The 15,427-nt window shown below is 44.5% G+C and overlaps 1 protein-coding gene across 1 annotated transcript in view; it reads left to right on the top strand.

Moving 5' to 3' along the window:
* KIAA1549 (KIAA1549 ortholog) overlaps positions 1-15,427 on the top strand; it is an 88,547-nt gene that overhangs the window by 48,718 nt on the left and 24,402 nt on the right. Inside the window, exons 14-16 of the mRNA XM_007466660.1 lie at positions 669-892; positions 1,836-1,989; positions 7,861-8,178. Coding sequence (XP_007466722.1) covers positions 669-892; positions 1,836-1,989; positions 7,861-8,178 — 696 coding nt within the window. The remainder of the gene's footprint in view (positions 1-668; positions 893-1,835; positions 1,990-7,860; positions 8,179-15,427) is intronic.

Below are 15,427 nucleotides of genomic sequence, written 5' to 3'. Positions count from 1 at the left end.
CTGTATCTGCGTTCCTGCTTCTGGCCCTCAGCACCTTGGTGCCTGCCCTGCACACCCTCTGCCTACTTCCCTCCCTCCCCTGCTTCAGAACCAGCCGGCTCTTGGAGACCTAGTTCAGGCCCCTTGTAGCCAGCGAGGATGTGTTTCCATACGTGTCGATTTTCCTCTTTGAAGAGGAGTGTCTCATGGCCGGGGGCTTGTTTTGGTAACACTAAACATCATTAGTAAATGGGTATTTTATTGTATACTGCAGATATCTTCTTTCACTCTGTCTTAATTTAAAAATCTCTAAAGTAGTGATGTTATTGGGTATGGAAAATATTTACTCTTTTCTCGGGGAGTATGACATATAGTTGTCACTGTCTCTCAGTATCTTCAAAGTTGCCACTGGCCTGTTTCCCGGGTTTGAGTTCTTTTGCCCTGTTTGGTGGCCGATACCACGGCTTCCCGCGTCCCACCCACCACGTGGAGTGTGGGGATACAGCTCCGGATGATGGAGGTTCCCCATGCCCCGTATGTGTGTGCCTGTCCCTGTCACCCCTTCAGGGCCTCGTGGGAGCCTGGGACAGCCGGGGGCGGGGGTAGGAGAGTCGCAGGAAGGCCTCCCAGCTGCTTTCTCTGCGTGGTCCCAGAGACCGTCAGAACGTTCTCTCTGTCTCGTTTCCCAGATCCAGACAGCGCTGCGGCACAAGTCGGAGATCGAGCACCATCGGAACAAGATCCGGCTCCGCGCCAAGCGCCGCGGGCACTACGAGTTCCCGGTGCTGGACGAGCTGTCGTCGGGAGACACGCGGGAGCGGCACCGCGTGTACCGCAGGGCGCAGATGCAGATCGACAAGATCCTGGACCCCACGGCCAGCGTGCCCTCCGTGTTCATAGAGCCCAGGAAGAGGTGGGCCCCGAGCCGGGCTGGAGGCCCCTGCTGCAGGGCTACAAGGGCTGGGCTGTGGAGGGGGCGGGGAGAAGTCTCTGCAAGCGACTCCAGGCTGGGTAGGCTGGGAGGCCGCCATCCCGCCTGGAGGTCACCTGTGGTGAAGGCTGCATTCATTCTGCCCCAGTGGCCCCGGAGCACCTCCCTGGGTTTCGTGTCTCCTGGAATTCAGACTTCTGAAAAGGTGGCGCCGTCGTTCTTAGAGGGCTCCAGGGCTCCCTCTCCCTGCATCTCTTCTTCACCTCTCACCCCCAGCATCTCCACCTCCCGTGCTTGGTCACCAGTTCGGCCGGGCACACAGCCGCTCTCAGAGTCTCGGTCTCTTGGTCTCCCAGGCCCTTGCCCCCTAATGCAGAGGCATTTTCTGTAAGGTCAGCTCTCGTTTGTGTCTTGCTCTGCTCGCACCTGTGCTGGCTTGGGCTGCCTGCCGGGTGGACCCTGGGCTCCTGTACCTAGCGGGGCACTGCCTTTCACCTAGCTGCTCTCCCCTGCCCAGCAGCACAGAGGAACTGCCGCCCCCTGGGCGGCGGCCTCATTGCCCCCCAAACATTCATCTGCATTCCTGTTTCTGGCCTTCCACACAGTCCTGCCTGCCCCTCACACTCTTCCCCACTTCCCTGCCCATCCGCAGATCCTACTCATTTTTCAAGACCTAGATCAGGCCACAGGTAGCCAGCGGTGATATTATTCTCTGTTGTTCCATGTGTTTAGTATAGTCTGCCCCGGTGGACTGTGAGCTTTCTTAGACCAGAGACTGTGTCTTACACATTGTTTATATCCTGTGGGGTGTTTACTACAGTGGCTAGCAGGTCCTAGGTGCGCAGAAAATACTTGGCGTTTAGTTGATGAGCCCACGGCTGGAAGGTTATTTCCTATGAAGATAACCTCTCTTTTCCCCTGGCAGCTCCAGGATAAAACGTTCTCCTAAACCACGCCGGAAACATCAGGTCAGTGGCTGCCCCGGAGATGCTGAGAAGGACAGACTTATCACCACAGACAGCGACGGCACTTACAAACGGCCCCCTGGTGTCCACAACTCTGCCTATATTGGTTGCCCGGTGCGTAATGTTGAGCCTTGCTTCTGGCCGCTCTTAGGGAGAGGAGAATGAGCAGTGATGGCTGCTGCCCTGGGTGGTGCTGATGCCCAGTAGGTGATGCTCCAGGGCCAGCTAGGTTGGGAGGCATGTAGGCTGGGGAAGGGGTGGGCACTTCCTTTGAAGAGAGACTCGAGTCATAGAAGCCAAGGGGCTGCTGGGAGAGCCCTCTGGAAACACACTCAGTGTTTTTACTTCCTATAAGCAAACCCTGTCCTCTCAGGCTTCAGAATGGCAACTTCTCGAGGTTAATTGGAAAACAGAGAGAAGCGTCCAGAAAGTTTCTTTTTTCTTCCCTTCATCAGAGAGTTGTTTGGGTTTCATGGTGGTAGGAGGGACATTTAGGGTTTTGTCCCATCTTCTGTTCTTGGGGTGCTAAGAGGATATTACATTTGCTAATATGTATATCTAGTTTTAATGGAAGACAGAGCTTAATGGAAATTAAGAAATAGGGAGTTAAACAATTTTTCCTAAAGGAAAGGGGCACAGGGTTGCTTGTAGTGTTAAAGCAGACGTTGACAGCATTAAGACACGTACAGATCCCACTGAGCAGGGAAGAAAGGGCCAGCCTCCCCAAGGGGCCGTGAGAAATACACAAAGACACCCCAAGACAGAGCAGATGCCCCACGTTCCCAGTGTGTCTGGCAGCACCGGGACACACAGTGCACGTCTGTAGCCCTGTGCCAGGGTGAAGCCCTTTCTCGTTGCACAAGACCACCTTTCTCCTTCTGGAGGCAGTTACAGACCCATCCTTTTTAGAGAGAAATTAGCAAAAACACATCCTTGGAGAAAGAGTTTGTGATGTACATGATCACTTCAGTTAAAGCTTATGTAACCAGTGATTTCTTATTTGAGTTTGATATTTTATCTCTCAAATTACACAAATAACTAACACTGAGAGACAGTAAACATAATTACACATATGTGCCAAATACCATACTGACATTGGGGCTAAATATAATTGAGTCATGATCATCTGAAAGAACCAGGCTTTTCCTTTGGAACTTACTGTGTTTCTGGTGTCCTGAGACTGACCATTCCTTCGTAACTGGCTCATGAGGATTGGTGTGATTCCCGCGGGTTGGAATGTCTACAAATTAGGCTGCTTTGCTCCCCAACAGAATGAATGAATCCTTTCTGAAGGCTGTGAATGAATTCCTCAGGTGGGGGAACCTCAGGCAGTCCTCACAGTAGATGGCGCTCTTGAGCCGCTGCCGTGGTTTTGGACAGGTGTTTGGGCGTCTGTGGTGTTTGGCTTGATCTGGGGAGGGCCGTTCCCTTGGCTCCCCAGGATGGTCCCCTGGAGCTTTCGTTTTTTGTCTCATCCGGGATCTCAGAGATCCTGTCGTGTGAAACCAATGAGCAGAAGAAGGGGGAGCATTTCTTCTTCCCTCTTAGCTTCCAGAGCCCCAGGGCTCCTTCTCTCCTACAGAGACAAATCTGTAGGAGAGCCTATGCAGTCCCGCACGTTCTTTTTTCAGTAGCCCTGAGTTCCATCATCCAGTGCCACTGACTTTTGTGAGGGAATAACCTGTCCCCGCCTTGCCCTCTCAATGACCGTAAATCAGGCCTCTTTCATGGTGGCCCAGACTATCCTTTTCCTCCTTGCTTTTTTTCTTAGCAGAAAGCACCGAGCTTCCTCCCTCAGCTGGTGGGAAGAAACCCTTCCCTGGAGAACACTAACTCAATCAGCTGCTTCATGGCTCCATTTTTCAAAGATTCCCTAATAAGAAATTCTTCCTCAGATGGACTTTTTACTTTCTCTCCCTAAAAATTCTGAAACATACATTTTCTTTTTTTTAATGCTTATATTGTATGATTTTTATTTTATATTGGAGTATAGTTGATTTACAATATTGTGTTAGTTTCAGGTGTACAGCAAAGTGATTCAGTTATACATATATCTATTTTTTTTTCTTTTTCTTTTTTTTTTGCGGTACGCGGGCCCCTCACCACTGTGGCCTCCCCCACTGCGGAGCACAGGCTCTGGACGTGCAGGCTCAGTGGCCACGGCTCACGGGCCCAGCCGCTCCGCGGCATGTGGGATCTTCCCGGACCGGGGCACGAACCCGTGTCCCCTGCATCGGCAGGCGGACTCTCAACCACTGCGCCACCAGGGAAGCCCCATATATCTATTCTTCTTCAGATTTTTTGCCCATATAGGTTATTACAGAAGATGGAGTAGAGTTCCCTGTGCTGTACCGTAGGTCCTTGTTGTATATGTTAATCCCAACCTCCTAATTTATCCCTCCCCCCACCTTTCCCCTTTGGTAACCATAAATTTGTTTTCTAAGTCTGTGAGTCTGATGAAACATATACCTTCACAGATAATGCCTTTTTGGGAATTCACCTTTTCTTAGGTAGTATTTCATCTTGAAGGTTATACTAGACATACATGTTTTTTTGTTGCTTTTTTGTTTGTTTTTTTGCGGTACGCGGGCCTCTCACTGTTGTGGCCTCTCCCGTTGCGGAGCACAGGCTCTGGACGCGCAGGCTCAGCGGCCGTGGCTCACGGGCCCAGCCGCTCCGTGGCATGTGGGATCCTCCCGGACCGGGGCACGAACCCGTGTCCCCTGCATCGGCAGGCGGACTCTCAACCACTGCGCCACCAGGGAAGCCCTAGACATACGTGTTTTTGAACTGTCTTGAATTATATGCTTTTGCCTCAAAATATCTTCTTGAGAGCTCTCTTCTCCTGAGGTGAAAGAAATATTTCTGGACTTCTTGTAACTAGGGCTACCATTATAATTCAAGCCTCAGCAAACATTGACCCTCAGGCAAATCCGGCCTGCTGTCTGCTTTTGTAAATAAAGTTTTATTGGAACACAGCCACACCCATCATTTTTGTGTTATCTGTGGCTGCTCTTGTTACAGTGGCAGAGTTGAGTAGCTGTATGGCTCACAAAGCCTAAACTATTTACTCTCTGGCCCTTTATGGAAGTTTGTCAATGCCGATATAATTTATTATCCAAGCCAGACACTTGTGAGGGTGAAAGGAGATGCTGTTAATTATCCTGGGGCAACAAGCATGAACTGAGCTTGTCCTGGGCCAACCATAGTGCATGATCACTCTCTTATAATGCGAAGGATTGCAAAGAGGCACCAGAATACATCATCTCTGATGACTAAAGGTAAAAAAGTTCTCATGTATTTCTGAGGAGTGATAGGTGAACATGTATCTGTGCAAAGGAAACAAGTTGAATATCAAAGTCATCAAACTTGGGGGCTTCCCTGGTGGCACAGTGGTTAAGAATCTGCCTGCCAGCGCAGGGGACACGGGTTCAAGCCCTGGTCCGGGACGATGCCACGTGCCATGGAGCAGCTAAGCCCGTGTGCCACAACTTCTGAACCTGCGCTCTAGAGCCCGCAAGCCACAGCTACTGAAGCCCGCGCACCTAGAGCCCGTGCTCCGCAGCGAGAGAAGCCACCGCAACGAGAAGCCTGTGCACCATAAGGAAGAGTAGTCCCCACTCGCCGCAACTAGAGAAAGCCCACCCGCAGCAATGAAGACCCGATGCAGCCAAAACTAAATAAATAAAATAAATTAAAACAAAGTCATCAAACTTGGTTTCAAGAGAATGGAATTCAAATTCCAACTCAGGGATCCTGGGTAAATCTCAGCTTCTGAAGATCACAGTTATTCATTTCTTACTAAGTACCATCTACATGTGAAACACTGTGCTGGATGTTGGGACTTAGGAAAATGAACAAGACCTCTTCTTGGCCTGCAGGCTGCCATTAGTCTGGCCTGCGAAGTGTGGAGGCAGCAAGAAGACCAGAGGACAGGAAGCTCTGACATCATGGCTCTGTAGTTCTTTGCCTTCTTGGCAGGATTCATGGGATCAGTGAGACTCCAAGGGGACCTCACTTCATACCTTCACAACATGTCTCTCTTGCTGTAAAAGTTAAACCTTCTTTAAAGTTATGACTACTGAGGGTGAGACTGGCAGTGGCTATAGCTCTTAGGGACTCTCTTCAAGTGTATGTAGGGTTTGTCCCCCACCTTGGAATCTCGGTTTAGGCTGTGGCCACACCGCTGTCTTCCTTGCAGTGCAGTTACCCAGTCAGCTACTGGAACCACCGTCAGGAACATCGCTTCTGGCTTTGGAGAGACCCTCTTACTTACCAGTAGGATGTTTTTACAGACATGTTTCTCCTCTTCTCCATGAAGTGTTAGGTTGGGGGCTCTCTACTGACTACATCCTTCCCCGTCTGCTCCTCGAGAAAACCAAGAACGGAAGAAGGGCATGAGTGTGGGCCTTTTTTTGCACCTTGTAAGGAGAGGAACAGAGAGTCTTGCCAATGCTACGTCATAAACCAGAGACCTTTGGGGCCCCAGATCCTTACCTTGATGACTAAGTCATTTAGTAGAACTTTACTGGGATATTGTGTTTCGGAGAAACAGCCTCACAGGACTAAGTGTGTACTGTACCTTGGAGTGAGACCATCCACTCGCTGTTGTGAAGGGCAGAGCACCTGCCCATCTCAGGGGGGCAGTCTCTACCTAATGGCACTTGTTTCTGTACAGGGTGAGGGCCCAGTGATGCCAGGGCTTCCAGGTCTGCCAAGAGAATCCAGAACTCTTGAGTTTTAGTAGGAAATTTTCAGATTTTTAAAATATTGCCCATCTATTTTTTAAAGACTGGTGCGGGCTAAGCAAAACAGGTCTGTGAGCTGTTGGTGGGTTTGCCAGTCCGTTATGTGGTTTTCTCTCTGTTTGGAGTTAAGCAGCTGCTGCTGTTAAGTGTTTGACACTGGTTTGAATAATAACGGATCATTGCTGGACAGACCATAGTCATTAGGACGTGTCTCTGCAATAGAGATTTTCTTTGCAAGAGACTCACTGATCCACAGAGATATGGGAATGCCTTCCTCTGGCCCTCATGTAGAGTGATCCAAGGAGCAAAGCTAAACCGTGGACGAGTAGGGCAAGCAGAGCATTCCAGAAAAAGGCACTCACCCTTCTTCACGGAAGGCATGGGGTCACCAGCCCCTTGAGCAGAACCGCTTCTCTTTTCAGTGTGTCAGTTGTAGTCATTGTGATGTTTGGGCTTCTGGGGCCACTGAGACCAGGAAGACCTCTTCTTCCATTGGTTCCTTGTTTCGTCTCTTACAGTTTACCGAGTGTATATTATGACAACATTTGGCTCAGAAGGTAGTATCAGGAAATAAGATTTAAAAAAAATCTTAATTGTTACTTACGTCCCTGCCTCTTTGACAGTGGGTATAGAATATAATTTAAACTTTTCTTGTTGACTCATGTTATCCAGGGATACCACCATTTAAAAGAAGTTAGTTTCTGAACAAATAATTGACACTATTTACTGTTTGTAAAGAGTTGTCGTAATAGGTGTTAAAATGGTTTATACACACATAGTTGTAATATCGTGGTGCCTTTGAACTCTTTTGCGGGTGTATAGGACTATTCTTCCTATCGTTAATAGTGAATAGACTGCTTTAGTTTTGGGTTTCTGTATCTAGGGAAAGTCAACTAGGTATTTTAGTATATAGACTCTGACACATCAATTTTGGTTGCTAGGGGCTTTCAGGAAAACATGTGCACTTTACTGAGATACATTTCAGGGAGTTGATTGAGTTTTGCTGGACAAATGACTGTTGAATAATTTTACATTTTTATTTCTTCTGATTCAAACTTTTTGCCTCCATGAAAGGTAATGCACATTCCTCAGCTGTGATTTGAAAAATTCTTATGGTAAACCCATTCCTCAATGTCAGTGAAAATTGTTAAATTCTTTTTTAGTCCTGGAGTTTTGTTTTTGGGTCTCCACAGAAGCTCGTGTCTGATTCTCCACTTTGCTGTTTCCCCCACTGTAGTCTGATCCCGACCTCCCAGCAGATGTGCAGACGCCGTCTTCAGCTGAGCTGGGGAGGTATCCAGGCCTGCCCTTCCCGGCCTCCCAGTACATCCCGCCCCAGCCGTCCATCGAGGAGGCGCGGCAGACCATGCACTCCCTCCTGGATGATGCTTTTGCCCTCGTGGCCCCCAGCAGCCAGCCCCCTAACACTGCAGCTGCAGGCCCTGGGGTCCCAGCCGGCCTGCCTGTGAACAGCACCCCTTCCCGGGAAGAGAGACGAGCCACCCAGTGGGGGTCCTTCTACAGCCCAGCTCAGATGGCCAACAACCCATGCAGTGTAAGTGTGGACCTTCTAGAATTCTCTTATGGGCAAGATGTCGGAGCTTTGTTGCCTGACTGCCTCGTTTTCAGGATCCCTGCAATACTCTTGTTGAATTTGATTGGAATTAAAGCTTGGATGATGAGTCTTAGTTTTTATTATCTTCTAGGTTAATTCTCAGTGTTGAAAGCATTCTTCTGTGCAACTCAGGTGTTTTGTGGAGGTATCTTCCTGAGTTCCCTTCGTTATCATGAGATATAGGTGGAGTATGTGTCAAAATATATTCTCATTGATGTCTCCATAAGAGGTACAGTTAAGAATGTACTAGAATCATTAAGTTTTTCTGTGTAGGCCACCTGGGACTGAAGAGGTGAGGTGAGGGTCTGGGTGTAGGCAGCTAGTCCACAAGTAGCCAAGCACAGTCATTTTCAAATACCAGATTTCCATCTTGGGAGTTGACATTTCAGTGCTTCATCTGTCTTTGTGACCCTTTATTTTTTTCATATTCAGTCAGACCTTTCAAATGTACCTTCTCAAGTCACAGAGAAGAAGAACTCAAGGATGTAGCGTTAAATATTATTTTTTGCTAATTTCAGATTAAACGATCGGCCTGAAACATTTGACTCTGGAAAGATGTTAATAGGTTACAATTTAAATTTCTTCTTCAAGGAGTGTTTATATAGGGTTCCTCTAATTTTGTTAACCATATTAAGGTTAAATTGGGTGGTAATAAACATATGTTAAAAGAATTTTCATCTCTGAAATTGGTATGAATTTTGAAAGTATACTCTTCTCAATAGGTTGTTTCCTTCAAGACATGGTGGGCCTGAGGTATAGCTAACGGCTACCATGCAGGGGAAAAATATTCAATCTAGTCATTGTTGTTTTAAATATAAAAATATAGATTGTTTCAACAATAAATATTAAACTGCTTCATAATTACAGTTGGTATATAATTGTAACTGGTAGTTTATAATCTTTAAGGAAATGGATGATACAGAACAAAACTCGGTGATAAAATGAATTTGACTATAGCTGCTGTCTGTTTGAGCTTCTCTCATATGTTTATTCATTCAAATATAATTATGGAGCACCTGCCATGTTCTGGGTGCTCGGGATACAGAGGTGCATGATGCACAACTCCAGCTCTTACATCCCAGTGCGGGTATGTGGACAATTGAATCAGTAACTTAGTACAGCGCAGTGTGGCAGGTGTCATGGCAAGAGGAAAGTATGTGGGGGGAGCACTTGACTGAAAGTGCTTGGGAAGGATTTTATAGACAAAACGAAATCTAAGTGGAAGTCTGAGGGTAATTAGTGGTTATCAATTAAAGAAGAATATTTCAGGTAGTGGGGAAGCTATCAGAGACACAGAAGTGAAAGTGTCTGGTACAAACTCTGTCTTCTGGACAAGATGGAGGAAAGGATCTAGATTTACCTTCTCTCCAGAAACAACTAAAGTAACTGAACAAAATATATGGGTTTTCACAACATTGGACGTTAGAGATGAGTAGAACCCTACAGTCACCCCAGCTGTCTTGAGAGAGTTTCTAGTCTTGAGAGACTGTGGTGCAGGGCAGAAGACCCCAGGCAGAGCTCAGTAGTCTCCCTGAGTTGAGAAAACAGAATTGAGCGTCTGGGGAGGAAAAGGCAGCTAGAGTTCACAATAGACAGTGCAGAAAATCAGAGAGATGCACAGAGAGATAATTCCAGAGAGCTGCATGAAATCTTAATTTGAGTACTGACCAGTTTTAAGTACAGAACTACCCCAGAAGATTAGCAGGAACAATCCTCAGAGCTCACATAAGCATGGGAATATGTTCCTGCTGTGGACTGAATTGTATTCCCCCCAGATTTGTATGTTGAAGCCTAAACCCCAATGCGAATATATTGGAGATAGAGTCCTGAAGGAGGAAATTAAGGTTAAATGAGGTCATAAGGTTGGAACCCTGATCTGACAGAACTGATGCCCTTAGAAGAAGAGCAAGAGACGCCAGAGCTCTCTCTCCACCATGTGAGGACACAAGAAGGCAGCTGTCCACAAACCAGGAAGAGAATTCTCACCAACAACCGAACCCTGCTGGAAACTTGATTGTGGGTTTTCCAGCCTCCAGAACTGTGAAAAAGTAAATTTCTGTTGTTTAAGCCACCCAATCCGTGATATTTTGTTATGGCAGCCTGAGATGACTAATACAGTTTCTTTTGTACCAGTGTGAAAGACCTCATAATTCATGGAGCATCGATTAGAGTACTCAGAGCTGCTCTCATTCTACCTAACACAGAAAAAAGTAAGACCTGAACCTAAACAAAGCTCAAGAATATTTATAAAGAAAACCAAAAATTTACAGTATCCAACAAGGTCAACTTAATAATCAAAGTCTCGCATCCAATCAAACTAACCAGACAAGCAGAGAAGCAAGAAAATGGCATAGATGGTAGCATTAGTAGACAAAGATGTTAAAAGAATTGTAATGGAGTTCTATATGTTCAAGAAACTAGAGGAACGAGTGAACATATTAATTAGAAGCATTAAAAATATTAAAGAATACAAATTTTGAAATGAAGACTATAATGTCTGAGATGAAAAATATGTACTGGATGGGATAAATGGCAGATTAGATTTGCAGAAGAAAAGATCAGTAAGCTTGAATGCATAGTAATAAAGACTATCCAACATGAAACAAAGAGAATAAATATTAGACTAAAAGATGAATAGCTCATTAGTGAGCTGTGGGACAACTTTAAGTAGACTAATATACATGTAATTGGAGTTCCTGAAGGAGCAGAGAGTGTGTCAGAAAAAAATAAAGGAATAATTTTTTCTGAATTTGATTAAAACTGTAAATCTGCAGATCCACAAATTTGATGAACCATATGCACAAGAAATATGAGGAAAACTATACCAAAAATATGATGAAATTGCTTAAAGTAAGTGATCTTTAAATTAAGATCTTTAAATTACCCAGAGAAAAAGGGCAGATAACATACAGTGGAACAAAAGTAAGGATGACAGCAGAATTCTCATTGTCCAGAAAACAATGGAACAAATATTTAAAGAACTGAAAGAAAAAAACTGTCAACCTGGAATTCTATATCCAGTGAAAACCTCTTTCAAAAACGTAAGGTGAAATAAAACTTTTTTCAGACACACAAAAGCTGAAAGAATGCGTCACTCGCAGACCTGCTTTACAAGAAATGTTACAGAAAGTCCTTTAGGCAGAAGTAAAATGATACCAGATAAAGATCTGGACCTTCATAAATGAATGAAAAGCACTAGAAATGTAAATATGTGGGTAATTATAGGAAACTTTTTTCTTCATTATTTAAATCTTTTAAAAAGGTAATTGACTATTTAAAGCAAAGTAGTAACAAAGTATTGTGGGGTAGAAGTAAAATGTATGAAAACTATAGCACCCAGACCAAATGGGGAGGAGTAGAAAGGGACTGTTTTAATGTTCTTATACCATATGCACAAAGTGGAATAAAAGCACTTGAAGGTAGACTGTGATAAGTGAAAAATGTATAACATATACCCTAAAGCAACCACTAAAAAAAAAAAAATAATAATTTTAGCTAATAAGCCAACAAAGGAGTAAAAATGAAATAATAAAAAGGTAGTCCAAAAGAAGGTGGAAAAAGAGGAAAAGGGGAACAAGGAACAGATGGGACAAATAGAAAGCAGATGCCAAGATGGTAGATTTAAATCCAGACCTGTCGGTAATCATATTAAATGTGAACGGTTTAATATCCCTATTAAAGGGCAGAGATTCTCAGATTGGATAAAAAGCAAGATCCACTTATCCGCTGCTTACAAGACACCCACATTAAATATAAAGGCACAAGTAGGTTAAAAGTAGGAAGAAGGATATACCATTGCTAATGCTAATCACAAAACCTGGAGTGGCTATACTAATATTAGCCAAAATAGTTCTCATAGTAAAGAATATTAACAAGGATAAAGAGGATTATTTCATAATAATAAAGTGGCCAGTTCATCAAGAAATCATAAAAATGTTCGAAAAGACAACCCTCAGAATGGGAGAAAATATTTGCAACTGACAAAGGATTAATCTCCAAAATATACAAGCAGCTCTGCAATATCAGATCCACTTATCCGCTGCTTACAAGACACCCACATTAAATATAAAGGCACAAGTAGGTTAAAAGTAGGAAGAAGGATATACCATTGCTAATGCTAATCACAAAACCTGGAGTGGCTATACTAATATTAGCCAAAATAGTTCTCATAGTAAAGAATATTAACAAGGATAAAGAGGATTATTTCATAATAATAAAGTGGCCAGTTCATCAAGAAATCATAAAAATGTTCGAAAAGACAACCCTCAGAATGGGAGAAAATATTTGCAACTGACAAAGGATTAATCTCCAAAATATACAAGCAGCTCATGCAATATCAAAAAAACAAACAACCCAATCCAAAAATGGGTGGAAGACCTAAATAGACCTTTCTCCAAAGAAGATATACAGATTGCCAACAAACACATGAAAGGAGGCTCAACAACACTAATCATTAGAGAAATGCAAATCAAAACTACAATGAGGTATCACCTCACACCAGTCAGAATGGCCATCATCAAAAATTCTACAAACAGTAAATGCTGGAGAGGGTGTGAAGAAAAGGGAACCTTCTTGCACTGTTGGTGGGAATGTAAATTGATACAGCCACTATAGAGAACAGTATGGAAGTTCCTTAAAAAACTAAAAAGAGAAATACCATATGACCCAGCAATCCCACTACTGGGCATATACCCTGAGAAAACCATAATTCTAAAAGAGACGTGTACCACAATGTTCATTGCAGCACTGTTTACAATAGCCAGGACATGGAAGCAACCTAAAGGTCCGTCGACAGATAAATGGATAAAGAAGATGTGGCCCATATATACAATGGAATATTACTCAGCCATAAAAAGAAACAAAATTGAGTTATTTGTAGTGAGGTGGATGGACCTAGAGTCTGTCATACAGAGTGAAGTAAGTCAGAAAGAGAAAACCAAATACTGTATGCTAACACACACATATATATAGAATCTAAAAAGAAAAAAAAAGGTTGTGATGAACCTAGGGGCAGGACAGGTATAAAGATGCAGACATAGAGAATGGACTTGAGGACACGGGGAGGGGGAAGCGTAAGCTGGGATGAAGTAAGAGAGTAACATTGATATATATACGCTATCAAATGTAAAAGTGATAGCTAGTGGGAAGCAGCTGCACAGCATAGGGAGATCAGCTAGGTGGTTTGTGACCACCTAGAGGGGTGGGATAGGGAGGGTGGGAGGGAGACATAAGAGGGAGGGGATATGGGGATATATGTGTTCATATAGCTGATTCACTTTGTTATACAGCAGAAACTAACACAACATTGTAAAGTAATTATACTCCAATAAAGATGTTTTAAAAAAAGTATAAATAGGGCTTCCCTGGTGGCACAGTGGTTGAGAGTCCGCCTGCCGATGCAGGGGACACGGGTTCGTGCCCCGGTCTGGGAAGATCCCGCATGCCGCAGAGCGGCTGGGACCGTGAGCCGTGGCCTCTGAGCTTGTGTGTCCGGAGCCTGTGCTCCGCAGCGGGAGAGGCCACAGCAGTGAGAGGCCCGCATACCGCCCAAAAAAAAAAAAAAAAAAAGTGTAAATAAAAAGAATTTTAGAATAAATGGATCTTTTTAAACAAAACAAAACAAAAAAGAAGTCATAAAAATCTTAAATGTTTGTGTGCCTAGTAATGGAGCTTCAGAATACGTGAAGCAAAACCTGACAGAACTGCATGCATGTATAAACAAATCTACAATTCTGGTCAGAGATTTCAACACTCCTCTTTCAGTAATTGATAGCAGGGATGCAGTCAACCCTTGAAATTAGTTCTGGGGATCTAATGGGAAGTGGGAAGTAAAAGTGGTGAGATGTGAGTGAGGAGAGGGAAAGGAAGAAGCAGAGAGGTTAGGAGCCTAGACCTCATCCTGAGGGTAGTGCCTGGATACTGAAGGGTTTTGAGCAGGCTAGAGACATCATTAGGTGTGCGTTTTGGAAAGATTGCTCTCATTTTACGCTGGAGAGTGGTTTGTCACAGTGCAGGAGAGGCTTCAGCATCTTTAATTGCTGATGGCCCTGAGCCAGTGTAGGAGAGCTTGCTGATACAGGGAAGGGGGCCCAGAGTACTGGTGGAGGAATTATCTTTAGAAATGAAGGGATATCTTTCTTCCAGTTTAAACGGGAGGGAGAAAGAATTGGGTGCACGTACAATCAGGTTTGTAGTTGGGTGGCAGTCCATTGCAGGACCAACCATCTCATGGTTTCTATTCTCATAGTAGAGAAAGCAGAGTCATCTGTTGAGAATGAGACAAGTGTGGCAAGGCAAGAGGGTTGAGGGCGAGTAGAAACTTGAAATACTTACTGTGGAGAATGAGAGAAAACAGATTAGGGATGCGGGAGTAATTACTTAGCATTGAGGCCGCCGTTCAGACTGACGATCGTGAAATTATAGTGGCACAAATTAAAGTTCTGTAGTTTTGTTTATCAGCATTCAGATACCCAGGTGTAGACAAGGAGAAAACAGGCAGTTGGATTGATCTGGAGCTGGGGCTTTATCAGGCATATGTGATGAAAGGACAACTGGGAAGAGATGCGCAGATCAGAGGGTGCATTTGAAGTGATGATAGACGATACACTGAAAGGGAAAGTAGTGGTCAATTAAACATGCTGGAGCTTTGTAGATTCTTCCTCTCAAATCTACCCACTGCATTACACTGGTTGGAGCCATCATCATCTCTCACCAAGATTACTGGAAGATTTCCTAATCATATCCCTGCCTGTGGTCTTGAAAGTAGGATGTCAGGGTGGTGGCTGACAAGTAAAATGCCGTTTACTGGTGTTGAGCAGACCAAGAAGCTGAGAGGCTAACACAGTAGATGCACCCTATGGGTGACAGGAGGACCTGGAGTGAAGAGGGAGACCTTCCAGGAGCCTTTTTGCTTAGTCGGCGTTTTTCCAAAAGGAGCGCTCTCATCTCACTTCCCGACCTGAATTTGTTCACTGCTGGCATCTACGTGTTGCTTCTCTTTGCTCCTTGAATTGTTCAGTGCAGAAATTTGTGGCCATCTTAATTTCTCCCCTTCTGATAGAAGATGTATATGTCATATCCTCTAGGAAGCGTAAATAGTTCTTGGCATTCAACCAGTTTTTCTGAATCATTTTCCGCCCTTAATAACTAACGTCCATTTTATCTTTGGATTCAGTTCTTTAATTCACCT

This window comes from Lipotes vexillifer, unplaced genomic scaffold (genome assembly GCF_000442215.2).
Source record: "Lipotes vexillifer unplaced genomic scaffold, Lipotes_vexillifer_v1.1 scaffold71, whole genome shotgun sequence".
NCBI lineage: Eukaryota > Metazoa > Chordata > Mammalia > Artiodactyla > Lipotidae > Lipotes > Lipotes vexillifer.
Note: the sequence above shows the minus strand (reverse complement) of the source record. Positions and strands in the feature narration are given on the sequence as shown.